Source organism: Poecilia mexicana, unplaced genomic scaffold, assembly GCF_051168715.1.
Source record: "Poecilia mexicana isolate PSO_F unplaced genomic scaffold, ASM5116871v1 scaffold_6, whole genome shotgun sequence".
In the NCBI taxonomy this organism is placed as follows: Eukaryota; Metazoa; Chordata; class Actinopteri; order Cyprinodontiformes; family Poeciliidae; genus Poecilia; species Poecilia mexicana.
Window position 1 is genome coordinate 6,027,384 of NW_028263375.1, and position 21,609 is coordinate 6,048,992.

Consider the following 21,609-nt stretch of genomic DNA (forward strand, 5'->3'; position numbering starts at 1 on the left):
TGTGATTGTGAGGCGAATCAATAATTTCAGCCATGATATTGTTGGAAACAATTGTTTGTCCTCATCCATACAATCAGGGGAAACCCGGTACCGGAGCGTCTGAGCAGAACCTGAGCTTTCAGTCTCCCGCCGCCAAGCACAACAAACACCCCACTGACGGTCGGCTTCAATCGCCTGCTCTGTGGCTGGAGTCGGGTGGAAATGTGGGTCACACCCAGCCCACCCGGAGGTGCCTGGGCGGCTTGTTTGTGCTGAACATCCCCTCATAGAGCCAGCAGTGCTTCAAAGCACAGGACCGAGTCAGACTGAAGCAGCTGGAAGCGGTTTTTACTTTGGAAAACGATCCGGATCGGGAACAGAGTAGGTTTTAATTTAAACAACCACCAGATGGAAAAGCTTCACAGTAACTTTGTTTCCTTTAGAAATGTGCGCAACTTTGTCAATATTCTGTTAGTGTTGAAAAATACAATTGCGGTTTTTCCACTAAATAAAAAACGCATTTAAAAATCACACGTAAATGTGCTCATTAATGAGATAAGTCATTAAGAACATGCCTTCTTACCACTTCCTGTCATCGTCTTTGTGTTTTCCACTGGTAGTAACATCCGGTTGTTGATCACGTGACCTGTATGACTGTATACTCAAATTTCGATACTGTCGAAAATACACCTCATCTTATTAAAAAACATGGGTTTTTTTCCCAACATTGTTAATTATTAAGCATATTTATTTTCATAATTCAAATCTGTGCAATTATATGGTTAATACCCTGAATTTCAAACTTAAACAACATGGTTCAATATCTAAGGTCACAACTAAAATTCAGACTTTTCAAAACTATAATGAATACAATTCAAGATCTGTATCACAATAGAGATGTACAAAGATAAAAATCACATTTGTCGTAGTAGTGCCAAGATTTTTTGCACAGAATGCACATAACATTGTACGGGTTGGCAGCAGAAGAGAGTGAAAGACTTGATGTCCTGCAGCCAACTGGCAATAATTTGCATTTACCAGGCAGATGTGAAAAAAATCTAGATAGCTCGCAAGCCAGAGTTTATTAGCAGCTAGTTAGCGGTAGCCTCAACCGTCTGCGTGCAACTCAGAAAAGTCTCACCAGAAAAATAAACTATGTAGAATGAGATTAAACAGTCCTGCCACAACAAAATTTAAGACCTGTCATTAAGGCCAACATAAATATTTTCTAATGAATTTAATGCATTTTAAGGCCTTAGTTTTAGATACATGAATTTAAGACCTTTTAAAGATGCGGACACTCTTAAGGTTATAAATTTTTAGATGAAACTTGTAATATTGACATCTGGATGACACTGCTGCAAAAAAATCCTAGGAACTCATGGCCAATCAAAGTCCGAATATACGAGGCAGCATTTATGGTAAACATTCAGAAATGAGTGGGAAACAAATATTGATATTGTTGATGTTTCTTTGGATATGTTGTAGCATTGTCTGCAGGTTTTTAATGGGGCTCCCTCCCAAGAAGCTTTTTTGGTCATGCCACTGAAAGGGTGCAGATGTCAGTGGTGTGAAAATGAGTACATTTTAGATCATTTTTAACATTTAATGAGACATACATAGTTCTAAAAATCAAACTTGACAGGAAACAAATCCATTAAAGGAAAAGTAAAAGCAGTAATAAATACTTTTCATCTGGTGAAACCATGATTTTGTTGATTTGAATTCAAAGCGATGTTGAAAAAGGAAATTTATCCTCAGTTTTCTAGAAGAGGTTTTGGGTCAGAACTGACTGTTAAAGTCTCCTGAACTCATGGTTTTATCAGTCAGAAAAACTAATCCCGACGCAGTAAAGCAACCCCAGATTATCACTCCACCACCACCACCATGTTTGACTGTTAGCATGTAGCTAATGTTTACATATAAAAACTGACATTTTAACCAAAGCTTGTAGCAAAGAAAATGACAGAATTGATCTCAAACAACTTGATATATTAGTTTATTGTTCAACATTACAATCCAGTTTCTTTAAAAATCTAAATGTACATCAGTGGTTTACAGTTTCCCCCTCTTCTTGAGGAGCTGGAATCACCCTCAGCTGGATGGCAATCTTAACGAAGCCACGCAGGTGGAGCAAAGCATGCTGGGAGTAGCCCAGTGTGACACCGGAGGGGGAGGGGGCAGGAATGTAGGCTGAACACTGGACAAATAAGCAGCGAGAATATGCACTGCTTACAGTTACAGTAAAAACAACATACAGCTGCTTAAACATCCCTCTGAGCTGCAGGTGATGCTGCACATTCAGTTATACCTCAGATCAAAAATCAGGGACATATTTAAAACATCTTCATAAATTACAGTAATGAAGATATTGTGAAGTAAACAAATTTACTACAGACAGAAAAAGGCATTAAAGTATTTTAAGGTTACATTGCAATGAAAACAGGCAAAAAAGTAACTTAATGCACAGTTGGAGCGTAAAAGCAGCTCTGGGTCCCTTCATTCTGTTACCGCCCATATTTAATGTTTTACGCCACCTGTGTCAAACTCGAGGCCCCGGGGCCAAATCCAGCCCACTGTAGCTTTTGACGTGGCACTCCAGGCTCCAAGCTGCATAAATCAGTCCCTACAGTTTTTCACAATCGCAAAAATAAAAAAAAATCCTAAAGCATAATTGTGAGTGTCTTACAAATTTTCTGCAAAAATAGTGAAAAAACATTAGGTTTAAGTTAGGGGAGTCCAAAGTGTGACCTGGGGGCCTTTTGTGGCCCTCAAAATGATTTTCATTGGCTCCTTGACCACCAGGAGACAACGAAATATAAAAACAACTAATAACTTTTGTTTTCCGCCTCAGTCTTACTTGATGTGAAGTTACAGTTTGTGATCAATATGACGAGTAACAAAAAGTCACATCTGATCTCAAGTTGGCAAAATTTCTTGTAAATATTTCTAAATTTGCACCACAAAATCTGGAATCTGAACGACAATCGAAAAATCCTGACAGGACTGATCAATATAAAAGATTTTCTTTCCGTTTCATAATAGTATGCCACTTTGTGTTGGTCTTTCACATTATATTTCAATGTTTTTGGTTGTAGGTCAATGGTGTGAATACTTTTGTAAACCAGAGTATTTTAATTATTACTTACAGAATGCAGACAGCCATTTATTAATATTTTAACAGTTTGATAACAGATTTCTTCACACAACTGGCCCTTTAAGAACATTTATGTGGCCCAAAACTGAAAATGAGTTTGACACCCAAAGAAAACCCAAACCAAGCAGCAATGTTTCGCGCCTGCTGTGGCCCCTGTGGTGTTTATCTAACTATTCTGAAGCTTTCAGAACAAGTCGCCATCACTCGCTGCATTTCATCGCACAGCGTCCCGCTCTGTCTGCTCCGGCGAGGGGAGTTCACGACCCCCGTGGTCACTGCTGCGAGTTTAGATAGCTGTATTGTGAAAGAGGGATTACAGGGACGGTGGCCTCTCGCCTCAACTGGACCATAAATCAGAAATAAAAAAAACTTCACGCGCCGAGGACAAACGTGATGCGTCTCTTCACCTCGAGCTTCAAGTTCATCTTTGTGGCAGAGCAGCACAGGGGGGCGTAACGGCAACAGACAGGCATGACGCAAAGCAGGAAGGAGGCTGGACTTCCTCAGATAACTGAATATTGCTTAAAACTGAGAAGATTGCAAAATCCTTCTCAGTAGAATCTGTTGCAAAATGCACTGGGTGTAGAAGAAGAAACAAGTTTAATATCTGCTGAAAATACGCTCAAAGTAGCCACTTTTTGTGCTCTTTGATTTAAAATAAATCATCTTGCAGTGAATGGCACCCTGGGTTCACCCAGTCTATATGTATTTACATTATTATTTATTTTATACTCTGATTTTAGTGCATTTTTGTCACTCACGTAATCTAGAGTCCATTAAGAAAAAGAAAGTGATTATGAAGCAACTTAAACATAATTGTACTTATTTTGTTGTTTTATTTCACCAGGTAAATTGGTTGAGAACAACTTCTCATTTCCAACAACCACCTGTTCAGGAACAGGAAGTGTTTATCACCAAGTGTACAGCAATATTTTCCTACAGCGCTTACATTATGCACATTGAGAAGAACTGATTCAGTTTTTGTGCCACCCCTAGGCTATATCACCCTGGGTGAGAGCCACAAAGGCACAACAGTAGCTTAGAAGACTGCATTTTCTCAGCTTTAACAGGTACAATCTGATTAGTTTTATCCAACTGAACCAATCTGAATAAAGCAGACTGAAGAGATCAACCTGATACAATCAGATGATATAATCCTGACAAGATTGACTGAAAGTCTCAACCGACTGCCATTTCTTTTAATTCTGTAAAGTAAAAGAAAAAAAATCAGGCGAGAATTAAACCAACACAAAAGAGAAATCGGAACATTTAAAGGCACTAGGGTTCATTGAATCTTATACTTTCATTCCCACGCGCCGTGTCGCTACGAGTGTGCTGCTCGAACATTGCATGTTTGTGCGTCTTAGTAACAAAGGCTGAGTTAAAAAATCAACAACTCAGTTTAAAAGTAAAAAAAAAATGAGTGAAACATGGCTCTGAATGTCAGACATATTCAGAGGAATCGCTTTGTAACAGATGACGAACACATTCAGTAAAACAAACAGCAGCCTGAGAAGACCGACTGAAAAATTATGTGTGATTTTTGGAGAATTTGAATGAAAATTTAAAGGAGAATTTTACTGTAAACAGACAGATAGAAATCTGACTTGTTGGGTTTTTACTGAACCTGAAGCTCAGTGTGACTGAACTCCAAAATGTAGAATAAATATGATTTATGATAATATAATCATTCAAATAAAATAAAATCCCCCTCAGCTACCCATATTCCCTTGTTGATAACTGGTCTGAAACAGTCAAACCAAACTCTGACTAAAAATAAAAGTTTTTTTCCATCCTCTGTAAAATTGTTAATTAAAATAAAACAGGAAGTGATTGTATTGAATGAAGCTCCCCAGAGGAAACCGATCATATAAACATTGGTTCTGCTTCGACGAGCAGTGTTGTGTTGTTATTGAGTCCAGCAGCATACGCCGCTCTGCTCGTCACCTCTATGGCGCCTCCTGCAGGAAGGGAGTGAAGGAGGAGCGGACGGTGCGACCCCGCAGAGGCTGCTGCACCCGGAAGTTGTTCACCATGCTCTTCTGGACTTCCTCCTCGGCAGAGGTGAACAGGAGGCTCCGGAAGACCGCCAGCTGGAAGGAAAGGCATGAAGCACTGATAAAAATGTTCAGATTTTACAATCCGATGATATCAGTATTGGTCCTGGTATTGATAAAAATTCTAGATGGGGTCTCGGTGACAATGTGCTCTGAATGACGGCTTGCTTTACTATTTTAAATTTTTTTATTTATTATTTTATTATATTAAGAATTCCTAATGACACTTTCTGAACCATTTGAAAGAAGGTTTGTTGCATTTTGTTTTTTACATTTTTGACCAAGATATTGATTTTGTCAGTCTCAGTTTATTATCTCTATAGTTTATTAGGAAAAAGTAAGAAAACAAACTAATAATTCCTTAGTTCCATGTTTTCATGCATCTCTAATATTGTATAATAAAGCATAAAAATCTTGAGAATGAGACTTTTTTTGTCTGAATAATCAATAACTAAAATAATCGTTTATTATGCTTGCAAAATAAACAAACACATCTGACATAACTCCACTCAAGTAGTGGGTGAAAAGATATGGACAGCATTTTAAAAAAACTAAAAAGGTGTTATTAGTCTGTGAATTAGAGTTTGATGGGGTCATTTTCTTCCACTTGAGGAGCCAAATTCTAAAATAATTTTTTTCAGTTTCAGTTGAACATGAGCTCTAAAGCAGAAGATAGTTGGTTTTACTGTTGTGGTATTTTTAAGGGTTAAGATTACAAGTTGATGCACTGAAACTGAGTTCTGAAAACCAGAGAGCTTTTCTTCCTTCCGTTTAGTTAAAACGGACTGCACTGACTATATTTGGCCACTTGGGGGCACTAAAGGAGCTTTGATTCCCTACTGAGTGACACTGAAGTATCTAAACAGTGTATAAAAACTTCCCCAAATATCTGGTGAAAATGAACAGCTTCATTATATTCCTTCAGCAGAGGAGACTAAACGTGTTTATACCACTAGGAAAAGGATCTAGCAACTTTTCCAAACATGCAGCACAACATCTATGGTAAAGAGACAAGAATCAGCATTCTGTTTTAAAATAATCATCAGGTGTGAGTCAGACACATACCTGGTCATGGCTGACTTCAATATGCTGCTTCATAACGATCCAGGTGACGGACTCTGTGAGAGGGGGCGTGGTCAGAGAGCCGTGGTACGTCCAGTAGTCATCTATGTTGGAGGGAAACAGACTAGCTGGATCAAAGCGGGTGAACTCCACCACGCTGTCCTGCAGACGGACAGAGACAGAAAGACTTTAAAATTGCTTCCTGAGGCCTTCAGTGTAGCTGGGATGTAACGCCAGCAGAGGGCGCCACTTCAAAAACAGATTTTAGTCCAAAGGTTTGGTGATCTGATGCATCCAAACACAAAGCTTGGACACATTTTCCAAAACGTGTGACTGACCTTGTGTCTGATGGCAGGCAGAGCGTCAACCAGCTTCTGCAGCCCCTCATGTCTCTTTCCCACCTGCATTGGGATTAGACATTAATCTGGATTAAAGTCACAGTTCATGTCGTCATAAAAGAGCTCAACAGAAAGCAGCAGATTCATGACCAAAGTGTGTGTATATGTGTTGGAGCCTACTAAGAATTAGATAAATGTATTCTTTGCTAAATTAATTTCCACAGACTTAATGACAAATTAATGGTAGCTCAATTTTGTATATTCAATTATGTATGTATTTAATTGTTCCTTTTTTAGACCCTCCTCCTTGTCAGTCAGCAGCAGGCAGTGATTAACAGGCACAAACAGCTGTTGGGGCTGAGCTGATTGTTTGACAAAGGAGTGAGGAGCGAAATGATCTTTGTACCGCAAATTAAGTTTTTTTTTGTAGAAGTCAACTCGGAGATTACTTTTTGTGATATTTGTAAGTAAAAGAAACCTTTTTGGAAACAAGAAAGGAGTCTCCGCGAGTGCTTTATTTGCTTAAGCGAGTCGAAACCCTCCTCCTGGGCTGCTCTGGCATTTTTTGCCTTTTGGATATTTTGAAATGCGAGAGTGGACCTGACAAGTACAAAGATCTTCAACGACAAAAAGAACAAAGGCAAAGTTGTGGGATCCACCCGACTACTCACGGAGGAACAAAGAAAGCCGCCAGCGGGCCGTGAGTAAAATCAGCTGATCGAGCTTATGAATGAAAGCGCAGCTGCGCTGTAGAGGAACAATCGATCACCACAGAAAGCAAAGTTGTGGATTTTGGAAAAGTATCGCAACAAAAAGAGGATTGTGTGATCATTGACAACGTCTGACCCAGATACCCCGCCTGCGTCTGAGGACATATTAAGGGTGCGCGTCCTCTCGCGCAGAGCCAGATTGGGAGCCTGCACTAGAAAGATTAATGAAATAAAGGCTTTGATGACGGATGCGGGAAATGTTGATACAGTTAATGATTCAGTACAAGCATTTAAGGAAGCTGTGGATGAGTTTAAAAATGCTCATAATTTGGTTCAAGAGCTCTTATCAGAGGAAGAAAAGGAAGATGATTACGCTGACTGGTTTGAGCCTCGAATAACTAATCTAGATTATTTTTTGAAAGATGTTGAAACATGGAAAAAAGACATTTTACAATCAACAATCAGGCCATTAGACAGCATATCTAATGTATCAAAGAAATCAAAGTCATCCTCTTCCTCTGGATCATTACCATCCAGGACTTCCTCTGTCTCTTCAGAGTTAAAAAAGGCTAAAGCAGAACAGGCTGCTGCACTGGCACGAGTTGCTGCCTTGAAAGAAAAGCATGCTTTGCAAATGGAGGAAGCAAAATTGAAGTTAAGGATGGAGCAAATTGAGCTAGAAGCTGATCTTGCAGCATCAACAGCTAAAATAAAAACCTTACAAAGTGATGAGGTGGACCAGAAACCATCTTTAGGTGATGGCATGAATGAATACTACAGCTCTCATCAAGAACCAGACTCAATGGAGGGCCGCGTGGAGTTTATGCAGCTAGGTGCTATACCAAAAACTCCACTTCAACAGACCATTTTTGGGAGACTCAAATCTTCTCCCAAGAGTTTAAGCACAGGAGAGAACAAAACTCAAAATAAGAATCCCACTGAAAGTGAGACTTATGATCATAATACATCGCAAACTGCACGGGTTTATCCAGATGTGGCTGTTACTGCTGATAATGAAAATCTGAATGTTGTCATTCAAAGACAAAATGACATAGCAGAACTTATTGTCAACCACCAAAACCTGTCGTTGTTACCTCCGAGAAATATCCCTGTATTTGATGGTAACCCGTTAGAATATCAATCTTTTGTTCATGCATTTGAACAACTAATCGAAGACTAGACTAAAAATGATAAAGACAGACTGTATTATTTAGAACAATTTACATCTGGTTTGCCAAGAGATTTGGTTTGCAGCTGTTTACATATGGAAGGAAGTAGAGGCTACAGAGAAGCTAAACAACTATTAAAGGAACACTTTGGAAATGAAATTAAAGTTTCTGGAGCTTATTTGGATAAAGCATTGAACTGGACAGTGATTAAAGCTGAGGATGGAAAAATGCTGTATGCATATGCAATGTATTTGAGGGGATGTTGTAATGCAATGCAAGATTTACAGTATTTAGAGGAACTTGAAATTCCATCTAATTTAAGGCTGCTAGCATCCAAGCTACCTTACAAACTGCGAGAAAGATGGCGAACCACAGCTTATGAAATACAACAAAAAACTGGCAGGAGAGTCAGATTTAAACATCTTGTTGAGTTTGTAGAAAACCACGCCAACATGCTTTTGGATCCGTTGTTTGGAGACCTTCAAGACCAAACAGCAACCAAAAAACCATTCCCAGGGGGTAAAGGTGAACTAAAATCGATAAGAGGTAAAAACAGCAGCTTTGCAACTTCAATAGTTACAGAGAAGACAGGATGTGCTGCAAAGCAAGCAGTTTTGACTCCACTACCGCCTGAAACCACACCCAGGCTCATCATGCCTTACTGTGGATTCTGCCAGGGTAAACACAACTTAACTGACTGTCTGCGTTTTAAAACAGAGTCACATGACAGTAAAGTTGAATTTTTGAGAAGTCACGGATACTGTTTTGGCTGCCTACTAAAAGGTCATTTAAGCAAAAATTGTAAGCGTAGGCTAATGTGTCAAGTGTGTCAAATGAGACATCCAACAGTACTCCATATCGTAAATGCAAAAGTTTCAAAGCAAGACAGTCAAACTGAGTCTGAAGAAACTCCCATAAGCAGTGCTCTGGTTTCAGCAGGTGGTGGAACCGGGGCCGGGAGAGAATGTGCACTTGCAATAGTTCCTGTCCGAGTTAAGGTGGCAAAAGGGGATAAATACATTCAGACCTATGCTTTCCTTGACCCGGGCAGCACAGCGACGTTTTGTACTGAAAGCTTGATGAACCGGCTAAATTTGAAGGGACGTAAAGCAGAGATACTTCTGCGAACAATGGGACAGGAAAGGCCTGCAGGGACCTATGAGGTCAGAGGACTAGAGGTGGGAGACTTGGAGGGCTGTACATATTTGGACCTGCCAAAGGTTTACACACAGGATAAAATACCTGTCTCAAAAGAAAACATCATCACTCAAGCTGATCTGGAGAGGTGGCCTCATCTCAGAGGTGTCCATTTAAGGGAAATTGAGGCAGACATTGAACTCCTCATTGGTACTAATGTTCCTCGAGCGTTAGAGCCGTGGAAAATTATAAACAGTCATGAGAATGGACCGTATGCAGTAGAAACGGTTCTTGGATGGGTTGTAACTGGACCACTTAGTGTTAATAGTACCACAGAATATGTTGGGCCTATTGCAGTGTCAAGTAACAGAATTTCCGTTACTGAATTGAAGGATTTGCTCACCAAACAATATAACCAGGATTTCTCAGAGAACATGTATGATGAGAAAAATGAGATGTCGGTTGAGGATAAGTGTTTTATGAAGATTGCTTCTGAGTCATCATATATTAAAGACGGACACTATCACTTACCACTTCCTTTCCGAAATAAAGACAAAGTCATGCCTGATAACTATAAAATAGTTAAGGAACGCACACTGCACCTTTTGAAAAAATTTAAGAAGGATACATTGTATGCAGAAGAATACACATCCTTCATGGAGGACATTTTGAAAAAAGGCTATGCAGAAAAGGTTCCACTTGAGCAGCTTTACAGGGAGGATGGACATGTCTGGCACATTCCGCATCATGGTGTTTACCATAAACGAAAGAACAAACTTAGGGTGGTGTTCGACTGTACATCCTCATTTCAAGGAACCTCTCTGAACAAGGAGCTTCTACAAGGTCCTGATTTAACAAACACCCTGATTGGGGTACTGCTGAGGTTTCGCCAAGAACCTATTGCTGTTATGGCAGACATTGAGGCAATGTTTTATCAAGTTTATGTGGATGAAGAGGACAGGGACTTCCTGAGATTTCTGTGGTGGCCAGAAGGGGACATTAGTAAACCTCTTGAGGTTTACAGGATGAAAGTTCACCTCTTTGGTTCTTAATGACTTAATGACAAATTAATGGTAGCTCAATTTTGTATATTCAATTATGTATGTATTTAATTGTTCCTTTTTTAGACCCTCCTCCTTGTCAGTCAGCAGCAGGCAGTGATTAACAGGCACAAACAGCTGTTGGGGCTGAGCTGATTGTTTGACAAAGGAGTGAGGAGCGAAATGATCTTTGTACCGCAAATTAAGTTTTTTTTTGTAGAAGTCAACTCGGAGATTACTTTTTGTGATATTTGTAAGTAAAAGAAACCTTTTTGGAAACAAGAAAGGAGTCTCCGCGAGTGCTTTATTTGCTTGAGCGAGTCGAAACCCTCCTCCTGGGCTGCTCTGGCATTTTTTGCCTTTTGGATATTTTGAAATGCGAGAGTGGACCTGACAATATGTTTGTGTACCTTCAGAAAAATTCCAATAACGGCTAGTCCATTTTCCTCCATCACCGCCTCCTCGAACAGAGTGTACCGGTCAGAGTTCCAGTGGACCAAGTGGAGCTGAAAACACACACACACACACACGCACACGCGCACACACACACACACAATGAGTTTCTGTAAACTGAAACCTGACGCCCTGCACGTTTTCACACAAACCCAAACTGTGCTGTGGGCACCAGAGGTCCAAGGACAACATGCACAGTCACTGGAACATCTTATCACATGAAATCAAAATGGAACAACATAACATCTAATAAATGTTGGAGTCTAGGGACATAGATCTGGGCAGTGAAACCAAACTTGGGAGGAAAAAAACTAATGTTTATTTAATGCAAATTAAAAAAATTTTCCAAGCGTATGTAAGAGAAGCAGCAGAACTAAGTAAAGCCAGGCTCTGTTTAGATCGGATTGCCTTTTTCTAGTCTTAAAGTAAAACCATGACTGGAACCTGATTAAAGAAGAAAATGTTTTTATTTCAGGAATCCTAAAATAATTCAGACATTGATTAAAGCCAGAGTAGTTGCTAGTAAAGGACTAATTCTGATGTTTTTGGTATATTTTCTGATCGCAGTATGTCTCACAAGCAAAAGAAAATTCATGTTTTTCATGTCTATAATGTGATTATAATGTGATTTTCCCGTGTTTTTAATAGAAAGTGACCTCCACAATTTTTGTAACTATTTTTTGCCAAGAGATACAGTTTTAATATAAGCAAAATATGACTAATTCAGTCTAAAACGTTTCAAAAATCATGTCTTTTTTGTTCTTGTCTGATATTTTTAAGTCTCACCCTGCAGTTGAACTCATGTTTGCATGAGCAGAGATTTTATTACGTGCTATTAATATGCTATTGATCGCAATTTAACAATGGACACATGCAATTAATCACGATTGACTGGTCATTTGTTTAGACTTTTATCAAACAATATTCAAACCATTATATTAAAAACCTTTTAAGGATGAAGTTCTAATGTTGTGTTTGTATTTTAATGAAACTTTTGCCACATTCTGCTGAAAATAGATGAACTTCACTGCTCTTTATGTCTGTGTTGGTGGAGAATGTTTCAGTGCTGACACAGTACCTCTGCAGGAAACAGCCTTCGGTCCACAGTGTGCTCTGAGCCCCAGTCGTTGCTCTCACCCCAGTGGAAGTGGAACTGACAAAGCCTGTATTTGTCCTGTAGGGGGCCTCCCTTAAGTGCTACACAAGAAACATACATAAGATATCAGGATATTAGGGAAGCAGGCCGTATGCAATGATAATGGTGAGTTTTCACTGAAAAGTTTAAATTAGGTTTCTTAATTACAGTTTCTAACTGCAGGGTTTGTGCACTTTTCTCACAGTACAATTTAAAAATTTTCAAGGTATGTTTTCAAACATTGGAGATAAAAATAATACAAATGAAATTAAAAGAGACAGCTTCAATTCACAATTGTATAATATCACTTATTTTTATTAATAATAACTTGTAATATTATTCTACCTTCTACAGCATGGAAAAGGCTGTTTTATGTTTTGAAATGTCTCTTACACCTGACTGGTCTGAAAAAGAAAAATCTCTAAAAATTGTTCTCGCCAAGTTTTCTGATATTTACAAATAAAAATTATTTTTAGTAATTCTAACTGATCTAAAACGAGAAGTTTGATCTGATTTAACTTCAGACAGTGAAGAAAATTGCGTTTATGTGTTTTTGTCATCTATAAATGTCTGTTTACATGCTCCATGTAAACAGACATGGAACATGTAAACATGCAATCTAACATTTGCATCTTTTTGTAATAAAATGCAAATGTTAGATTGCATTTTATTACAAAACTGTGCCATTTGAATAGCAAGTACCATTAAGGACTTTATACAGAAATCAAGCACTTTCCAGATCATGGAAACACCTAATTGAAAGGATTTCAAGAACCTGTGCCAACACTGTTGGTGATTTGTTTAGTTATTAAAACTCTTCATGCTGCATTTAAACAACTAGAGTCATGAGAAAAAAAGAAAATCAAGTTTTCAGTCTGTCTGATATTAAATTGGGCTGAACCCATCCCATTTTAGGCATCTCAAAACTACCAAACTCATTTATTAATTTGCCAACTTCCAGGACAATAAAACATTTTATTTGATTTTTTTTTTTTTTTTTTTTTTTTTTTTTTTACTTTCTATAAATTTGAAAATTTCCCGATATTTCCTTTAGTATTTTGTAGAATTGGCTTTAAACTTTATGAACAGAATCAAATATTTTGGCTTTCCTTCCATAAGCTTCTCACAGTTAGTGTTCTGGGATTTTGGCCCATTCGTTCTAACACACATGTGTCAAACTCAAGGCCCGAGGGCCACATGTGGCCCGCCATGTCATTTTATGTGGCCTGCCCCAGCATTTTATAGGCCGATGATTGACTTAAAATAGGTTTTGAGCATGAGCTGACTACAAACTACATCTCCCACAATGCATTCCGATTGTTACCAGCCAAGTTACGGCTTCTCGCCACTAGAGAGCAGCAGAGTCACCTCAAGCTGCTTATTGATTTTCCCAGCGAATAAAACTGAGACATCGACAAGCTAACATCAAAACGTCCAAGAAAAGAAAAATCGATTTACAAGTAAGACTGTGAATGAAGATGTGTGTGAGTTGGTGTCAGGGGGCAGGTGGCGCTAGACGTTATCTTGACTGACAACATAAAAATAAAAAAATTTAAAAAAAAAACTCGGTCATGTACTATTTTTATCCGTGAAAATTCACAATCATATTAACATCGGCTATTTAGTCGCATTTTATGCGGTTTAGTTAATATTCACCGTGAATCCAGATCCCATCACAAATTAAACAGATAAATGTTTAATTTAATTCTCAGAAACTGACAGATGTTACGTCTGCAGCTCCTCCAGAGCGCCGCTCTCTTGGGTAACGTGAACCCAGAAGTCTCCATTTGTTAAATACGCTGCTGGATGAGTTACTTCCAGCGGTTTCTAAGTCTTCGCAGCGGTGTAGCCGCATCCGGAGTGGTTGAGCAGTGGACTGCGCATGTTACAGTCTAATTAACTTTTGCATCGTCATTTATTTCCACAAGATAAACTGCTGGCTCCTCAAATGGATTAACACAACGTTGCATTCTCTTTAGTTTTCTCTGGTCTGTAATGGAGACTTGAATTTAACGCGCCATTTCAACCAAAGGTTTGTAATGCGCTTCCTAACCAGACGCTCCAAAGCGTCCGGTCCATAACTCTTCAACACGCTGTCAGCTCCCGATCAGAAGGACGCATTTAGTTCAGAGAACTTGAAATGATATTCAGAAAGGATTTTTTTAATTAATTGGCTTCAGTTGCCTCTGAGACTAAATCTTTGCGTAAAGTCTATAATGTCTTCCCATGTGACTTGTTTTTATTATTTGTTTGCTCACCTTTAAACACTGATTTAAATATTTTAATTTTTAAACTGAGCAGTAATTTTACATCCATGGAAACTGAAATGTAATATTTAAAACTTCAATACATAAAATCAGTTATTTAACAATATGAGGTGTTTAATTTATTTTTAACATTGTATTTTTATACATTTATGCTAGGGCTGCCCAAGCCTAGTTTTCCAGAGCTACCATCTGCAGCTTTAGATGCATTCCTTCTCTAACACACCTGGACCATTGACTCATTATAAGCCTCTACAGAACTGAATGAGGGAAGTCAACCTTTTGTCTGGGGTGTTTTAGCAGGGATGCACTCCTGATCTCTACTGTCAATGTGGCCCGTTGAGGGGGGCCAATATGCTGAAGTGGCCTCTGTGAAATTGAGTTTGACACCCCTGTTCTAACAGAACTGGGAGAACTGGTTCAGGTTTGTCAGCCTCCTTGCTCACACTTGTTCAGCTCTACTCTCAGGTTTCCCTAAGATCGGGGATTTGATGTCCACTTGAAAACAATGACTTCTTTGTACATTGTCTCGAATAAAAGAAGCAGTCTCATTCCTGAACAGAGTTATGGTGACAACTTTAAACTCCTCCCACATCCTCACTGTGTGCATTCTGTTCAAGGACGGATGAGATTTCATAGTGAAGGATACACACTGCCTACATTTCTCGTGATAAATTCCCTCATTTCCCACAATCCTAATGGATTCTAGAAAGTTTGCTAGCTAGGCCCGTTTTTAGCCTCCACACACCTGCCAGATTATGTTGGGGGCAACATGAAACTGCTGCTGCGCATGCTACTCAACAGGTTGTTGCTAGGTAACCAAAGAGTGAGTGAGTTAGTCAACGTCATCAACCTTAAACCCGAGTGAAGTTGGCCCCTTCACCTTCTTCAAATCTAACAAAATTGGTGTCAAATGTTTGTGCAGTAAAGATTTTAGTTTGTGCCGCCATGATTTTAAAGATTTTAACAAAAACCGCTTGCCCCGCTTACTTTTACAAAATTTAACAAATTTGGTGTCAATAAACGGTGTTATGTTTGTGCAGTAGATCATCAGATATTTTTATTAATATCTTTAAAATGATGGTGGCACAAACAAAAAATCTTTGCTGCACAAACCAGCATAAACATTGCAGATGATTTACACCAATTTTGCTAGATTTGGGTAAAGTGGAGTGGGAGGGAGGAGCTGGTTGACGTTTAGACCTTTAAACTTTCATTAATATCATAAAGCAAAAGCACAAACAAAAGATTTTGCTGCACAAACATAGGAGACTTGACTTACACCACTTTTCTTTGATTTAGAGATGGTGAAGGGGCTGGTTGACTTTTCATGACCTATACAACCATTTATTAAAATCTTTAAAAATAAAACGCAGCACAAACGTTTGCCACCAATTTCATTAGATTTAAAGAAGGTGGAGAGTCGACTTCAGTCAGGTTTCAACTTTTCTTGGTGGGACCTGAAAGAATGAGCAGCTAAAGCATTTCCTTTTCCTACATCCCCCAGAATGCTGTGCGGTTCAGGATTGGACAAAATTCTATCAGACTTTTTTTCTACAGATATTGATCAAGTGTCTATTGTTTTATTGCCCAGTCCGAAACGTTGCAACTAAGTGGAAAAACTGAAGCGTTGTTTCCTGGTGTGATTCAGCATTTTGTGGAAAATGCTGATTCATTTCCCATAAAACCCCATTGAGGAACAGGTTGGTTCAGGCAAATAGTGACCATGAACCTTCCAGGAAACCTAAAGGCAGAGACTCCAATCCCTTTTAAAGTCATTACTTTTTACCGTGGTCATAAACTTATCAGAGAAAGTTAAACATTAGAAACAATTTAAAATACCTCCTCTACTGTTAATGTTGCTAAAAAAGGAAAACGTTCTTACATCTCCTTTGAACATTTTTAATTCTTCTGAAATCAGCCTCAGATATTTAGAGTTATTGCATGTTGGGAAAAGCCTGGTAGTTAAAACAGAAAAGGTAGCAATTACAAGTGAGACTGAGCTCAACATAAACACATGAGTCACATGAAGGTCAGCAGCTGCACATGGCGCGTTTCAACTGATTTCTGGCCTTTCAGACATATATGGTGGGGGTTCTTTAAGAGGGAATGGGGGCCAAGATAATCCTCTTATGTAGATCAAAACATGCAGTCACCCTGCTGAGGTTTCTCAAGATTTAAAGGGAAATTATACAAGGAACTGAAAGAGAAAGAGGCTGAATAAACAATAGATCCACTTTGTATAAGACAGGTTTCTTTGGGGTAATTTCTGAAGGAGTTTTCATTAAAAGTTTAAAATGTTACTCACTGTTCTTGTCAGTAGTGTCGTCATACTCGACCAGAAAGGAGTAACCGTTGTTCCAGATCTGCTGGCAGGTCTGCGGGTCATAGCTGGACTCCAGCGGCTTCAGCTCCGAGTCGAAGATGGCTTTTTTCACAGCGATGTCGATGGGAGACTGATGATCCCCTCCTGGGACCTCCAGGGGCCCATGCCACATGGGGTGCACTGGAGACCAGGACAGGAAGGAGAGAAGAAGAAGCAGAGGGGGAATAATTAAAAAGGAATATCAGATTTCATGAAGCTGCTGCTGTTTCCATCAAAACAAAAAAACAAAAAAGCAAATGCTGACACCTACTTTCCCCATTGTGCTCAGCTGCCTCCAGCTTTTTCAAACAGTCCATTTTAAAACATCTATCAACTACACTCAAGTCCTACAAGGACACAAACTCCTCTGTCCACTGAGGACGAACTAAAGGGAGAAAATAAGTCAGAGAGGAGCAGAAGGAAGTTTTTTTTCTTTAAAGGAAACAACTAAAAAAGAGAGAAGTGGGCCGGCTGTAGAGAGAATGACACTCGGAATGTCCTGGCATTCCCCCAGCTCCGCTCCACAGCAGGAGCAGCAGACCGGGACCTCTGGCAGGTCAGAACGCCGGCTCGCACTCTTCTGACTTCTAATTACCCCAAACTCAGCTTGGCGTCCAGAGAACCTCCAGAAAAACTGTCCAAAAAAATCATAAAAATCTACTTCATCCTTCTTAATCCAAACCAACAGGATGAAACCAGAAACACAGAACTGTTTGCTCCTCTTCTGATTCCTGAACGGGTCTGACTGGGAGCTTACCTTCATCATCATCAGACTGCTGTAGCTCCTCCTCCTGTGGTTGACTGTTCACACAATAACTGCTTACCAAGCCACAGCACACTGCGCTACTCTGAGCTGTTTGGTAATCCATCTTGTGGATCATGTGTTAATATTAGACAATATTTATAAATCAGCTGAACTGACAATTCCCAAAACAAAACCTCAGCACAGGATGAAGATGAGCAGAAACAGCCAACAACAGATGTTGCTACTGTTTAAATATTATATTTCAACTTCTGCTTCAAATAACACAAAAATCATGAAAATTGGTTGGCAATTATTCAATAAAGTTTATCAGATTAAAATTAGTACCAATCGAACATTAAACAACATCTGAATAGACGCTCATAGTCTTGTAGTTTGACCTCTATCAAGCAGAGGGCGCTGCTGCACATTGAGCTGTTGATGCAGAAATAAAGATGGCGGGGCCATACTGAAAAGACAAACAGCCCAAAAAGAGTCCAGTCTGAGATGCAAAATCCTCTTTAAACAGAACCACTTAAACACATGACAAGCTCCTTAAGTTTCTCACTAACTTCAGATGAGCTGAAGTTAGTGAATAGTGGAGCTGAGTCAACTTCTCATTAAAAAAATTACTGATTTGCTAGGATGACAGAAAGGCAGAGGAGATAACGCAGAAAAATTGTAACATGATCGAAAAAAACATGGTGCCAATAAGCAGGTTGATTTTAAGGGCGTGAGTTAATGCAAAGTTTTTAAATTCCTTTAAGAGCAACCACAGACTGTATTTTTGTATGAACGTCTCTGTTAATGGTGAATTAAGTGTATCACATATTTTATTCTGTTTTTTTTTTTTACTGTTCTGCATCCTGAGAGATTTCTGTTTTGTTATATTTTATAAGTAACAATTGGAAAAACATCTAGTACACATTTCTATTTTTTTTACTTGTTACGAGAAAAGACTATTTTGCAGTTTGAAGCTGAATATCGGCCATGTGTCACAGAAAACAATAACACAGTGCTTCAGAGGCAGTAGGACCAGATTTCCATGATTTCCAGTCACCACTTTGGTTGTTTGGCACCGACTTTAATTGTTTATGAGGAACTGGTTCACTGGCAGAGAATTAGAAGAGCATGACGTGAAAAGATGCTGGTTTATTAGCCATTAGACATTATGAAGGTAACTGCATCCAGAGTTGTATGGCTGGATGAACCACAGCTTGAAAGTAAAGACACAACCTTCCAGTTTGCATTAAATAAAGCTGGAAATGGCAATATATATTATCATAATCCCGGTTTTATAGCCTATGGATTGAGTCAATCAAATTTTATTAGAATTGAAGAGTTCTGGCTTCCTACAGTCCACAAGCATGACCTTTGGGTTAATGGTCTATCTAAATTTCCCTTAAGTGTGTGTGTGTGTTGTCCTGTCCAGGTGGAACCCCCTGATTCTCACTATTTTTTGTCTGTTTAAAAACGTCAAGACGCCAGAGGGAAACTACTCCACACATATGAATATTAAATGACAGTCTGATATCAGAGATAATTGTCAAAAGATAATCCTACAGAATCTGTCCATTGAATGATCGGATATAGCCGAGCAGTTAAAGTAGATTTAAGCTGCACTTCATCCTTTTGGCCACAAGATGTCATCAAAGAAGACAGTGCAAATCAGCTGGAAGAAATTACAATTTTTCCATACACGCTTTAGAAGTTTTGATCATCATTACAACCTAAATCAAGTGAAAAGAAAAAAGTTAAAATGTCTGTCTTTATTGTTTATTATTATTATTGGAAAATTTAAAGCAGTGGTGTCAAACCATTTCATTTCAGGCCATATCATGATCACAAATGTCGTCAGAGGGCAGGATGTGGCAAATTGTACTGATAAAAATACCCATTAACAATTATTATTATTATTAACAATTTATTATTAACAATAATTTGATGTCTTAATTTGATGCATTTCTTGAAATTCAATGATGTGAAGCATCTTTATACATTGATGTAATTTGGCAGTATACTGATGAAACTGCTTTAATTTGATTGGTAAAACAACATTTAATCACACAACTGATTAAATTAAATAGAGGGCCACATAAAAACTTATGGCGGGCCACATTAGGCCCCTGAGCCTTGAGTCATTAGACATTATGAAGGTAACTGCATCCAGAGTTGTATGGCTGGATGAACCACAGCTTCATAATGATCATATGATTTAAAGGTGATCATTATGAAGGCTGATATTTCAGATAAACATCTCCTAATTAACATAAAAACAAATGAAATATGAATGTATTCTCCTTTTAATTGATTCAGAAAGAAAACGCAGCTTTGTTTGTTATCGTTTTCCATTTCTCCATGTTTTTTTGCATGTTTTATTTGTGGTCTAAAGCGGACAGAGAAACTTTATGTAACTGGGCGTTGTAAGACAAGGACCTGACAGACCAGAATGGGTGTGTTTAAAACTTTATGGTCATTAAAAATACATGTGACATGTGATGACTCTTAGAGGTGGATTAGGGAAAATAGAAACTAAATCCACAATCAAACTAGATAAAATCGCAGCGGATTAAAGCAGTTTACGGACATAGAGTTCTTTCTGGTGCTGAAATCTGATAGTAAAGTGTAAAAGAGATAAATGGAGGTTATGCAAACTCTTTTGTTGGATTACAATAGCCTCAGCAGGCAGTTGTGTGAGGCAAAAGGCTTTAAATGGACAGCATCGTCAGGAGTCATTATTTGTCAAAGCGCGAATTGTTATTGATCTGCTGATTTTTCTTAAAAAGGGGCATGCACCCATTTCCTCCTTCACCGTCTCACAATAAAATGTTCTAATGTCACAGTTGAACCAAAATAAAACATGGAAACATGCAACTAGCATCATCTGTACTCACTCTGAGACAGGACATATTTGCTGGAACACGCTGTGAGGTTGCACCGTCGGACAGGCGTTATCCTGGGACTCATGGCGTGTCTGACGAGCTGTCGCTGAAGGTGAGAGACCAAAGGTCTAACCGCTGCAGAGAAAGTCACCATTTTCCTCCAAATGACTAGACCTGCTTCGTTGAAAACGGCTACGCTGTGAATTATAAGGGCTTCTCGGTTAGAGTCGCGCGCAGCTAGCTGTTAAAACTCCACACTGAACTGAAGTTAGCCGCCTGTTCAAAACACTGTATCGACTGGCTGCTACTTCTTCCTTTGTATCCTCCTCCTGCTCATCTGGAGGCGGAGAAAAACCTTCAGAATGTCACCGCAGAGGAAAACCACCGTTTACAGTGAAGCTACAGCGAATGGCTACATTTCTCTAACCCGTTTAAATGCGCTGCTAGGGCCGTAAACAGTTGAAGAAGACCCTCGGTGGTTTACCAGAACAGTCGATGCAAGGAGGAGGGGCTGCGGTTTTGACCAATCAGAGAACTCCTGTGAGGGGCGTTAGCAACAACCATAACAACGTTAAGGAAACCGTCAACACTGCCGCGAGGTGTCACAGTAATTATTAAATACCCTGTTAAAAACCTGTAAAAAGCTTACATCATTATTCCTACATTTGTTCCGAAAATAGCGTAATATTGGGACGGCTGTTAAAGTGTTAAGTCTGTTTAGACTATTTCACCATAATAAGTGGAACATTGATCACCATATTCGATGTGCATTGATGATTTTGATAACGGCACACATGTAATGTTTGCTACTATTTGTTTTATGGCTTTTTATTTTTGTGTTTTTATGGCGCAAAGCACTTGAAACTGCCGAATAGACTTGATTTATTGATAATAGAATAGAAATAATCTTAACCCTGGTCAGTGGATGTCCCAGCAGCAAAGTGACATGCAAGTCGAAGCTGCTAGATTGTACACACAATAAAATAAAATAATGTCAATAAGGGTAAATTTACAGTATAAAAAAAGTAATCCAGTTATTAAATCTAATATACACTGATTCAAGCAAGGTATTTAGTTAAGAAATGCACAAAACATGCATGAATATTTAAACTTGAACAT

At 38.9% G+C, this 21,609-nt stretch overlaps 1 protein-coding gene across 2 annotated transcripts; it reads right to left on the reverse strand.

Annotated features, from left to right (window-relative positions):
* Positions 1-1,950: 1,950 nt before the first annotated feature.
* Positions 1,951-20,998, reverse strand: ca5a (carbonic anhydrase 5a). Of its 2 annotated transcripts, none has more exons than XM_014970724.2 (7): positions 20,503-20,998; positions 16,810-17,007; positions 12,181-12,299; positions 11,060-11,155; positions 6,594-6,656; positions 6,259-6,417; positions 1,951-5,229 (listed from the first exon to the last, which is right to left on the reverse strand). In XM_014970724.2, exons 1-7 carry the CDS (start codon positions 20,642-20,644, stop codon positions 5,086-5,088), a joined length of 921 nt encoding a protein of 306 aa, XP_014826210.2. In that variant the 5' UTR covers positions 20,645-20,998; the 3' UTR covers positions 1,951-5,085. The 2 variants fall into 2 exon arrangements, with proteins under 2 accessions (XP_014826210.2, XP_014826211.2); XM_014970725.2 differs by lacking the exon at positions 20,503-20,998 and adding an exon at positions 17,138-17,832.
* Positions 20,999-21,609: the final 611 nt, after the last annotated feature.

Excerpts from the sequence above, each read along its gene's own strand:
- ca5a (XM_014970724.2), bottom strand. The coding sequence starts at position 20,644 with ATGGTGACTTTCTCTGCAGCGGTTAGACCTTTGGTCTCTCACCTTCAG. Across the intron at positions 17,008-20,502 it reads CAAATATGTCCTGTCTCAGA|TGCACCCCATGTGGCATGGG; the intron begins GTGAGTACAGAT and ends CCTGGTCTCCAG. Across the intron at positions 12,300-16,809 it reads CGACACTACTGACAAGAACA|CACTTAAGGGAGGCCCCCTA; the intron begins GTGAGTAACATT and ends TTTCTTGTGTAG.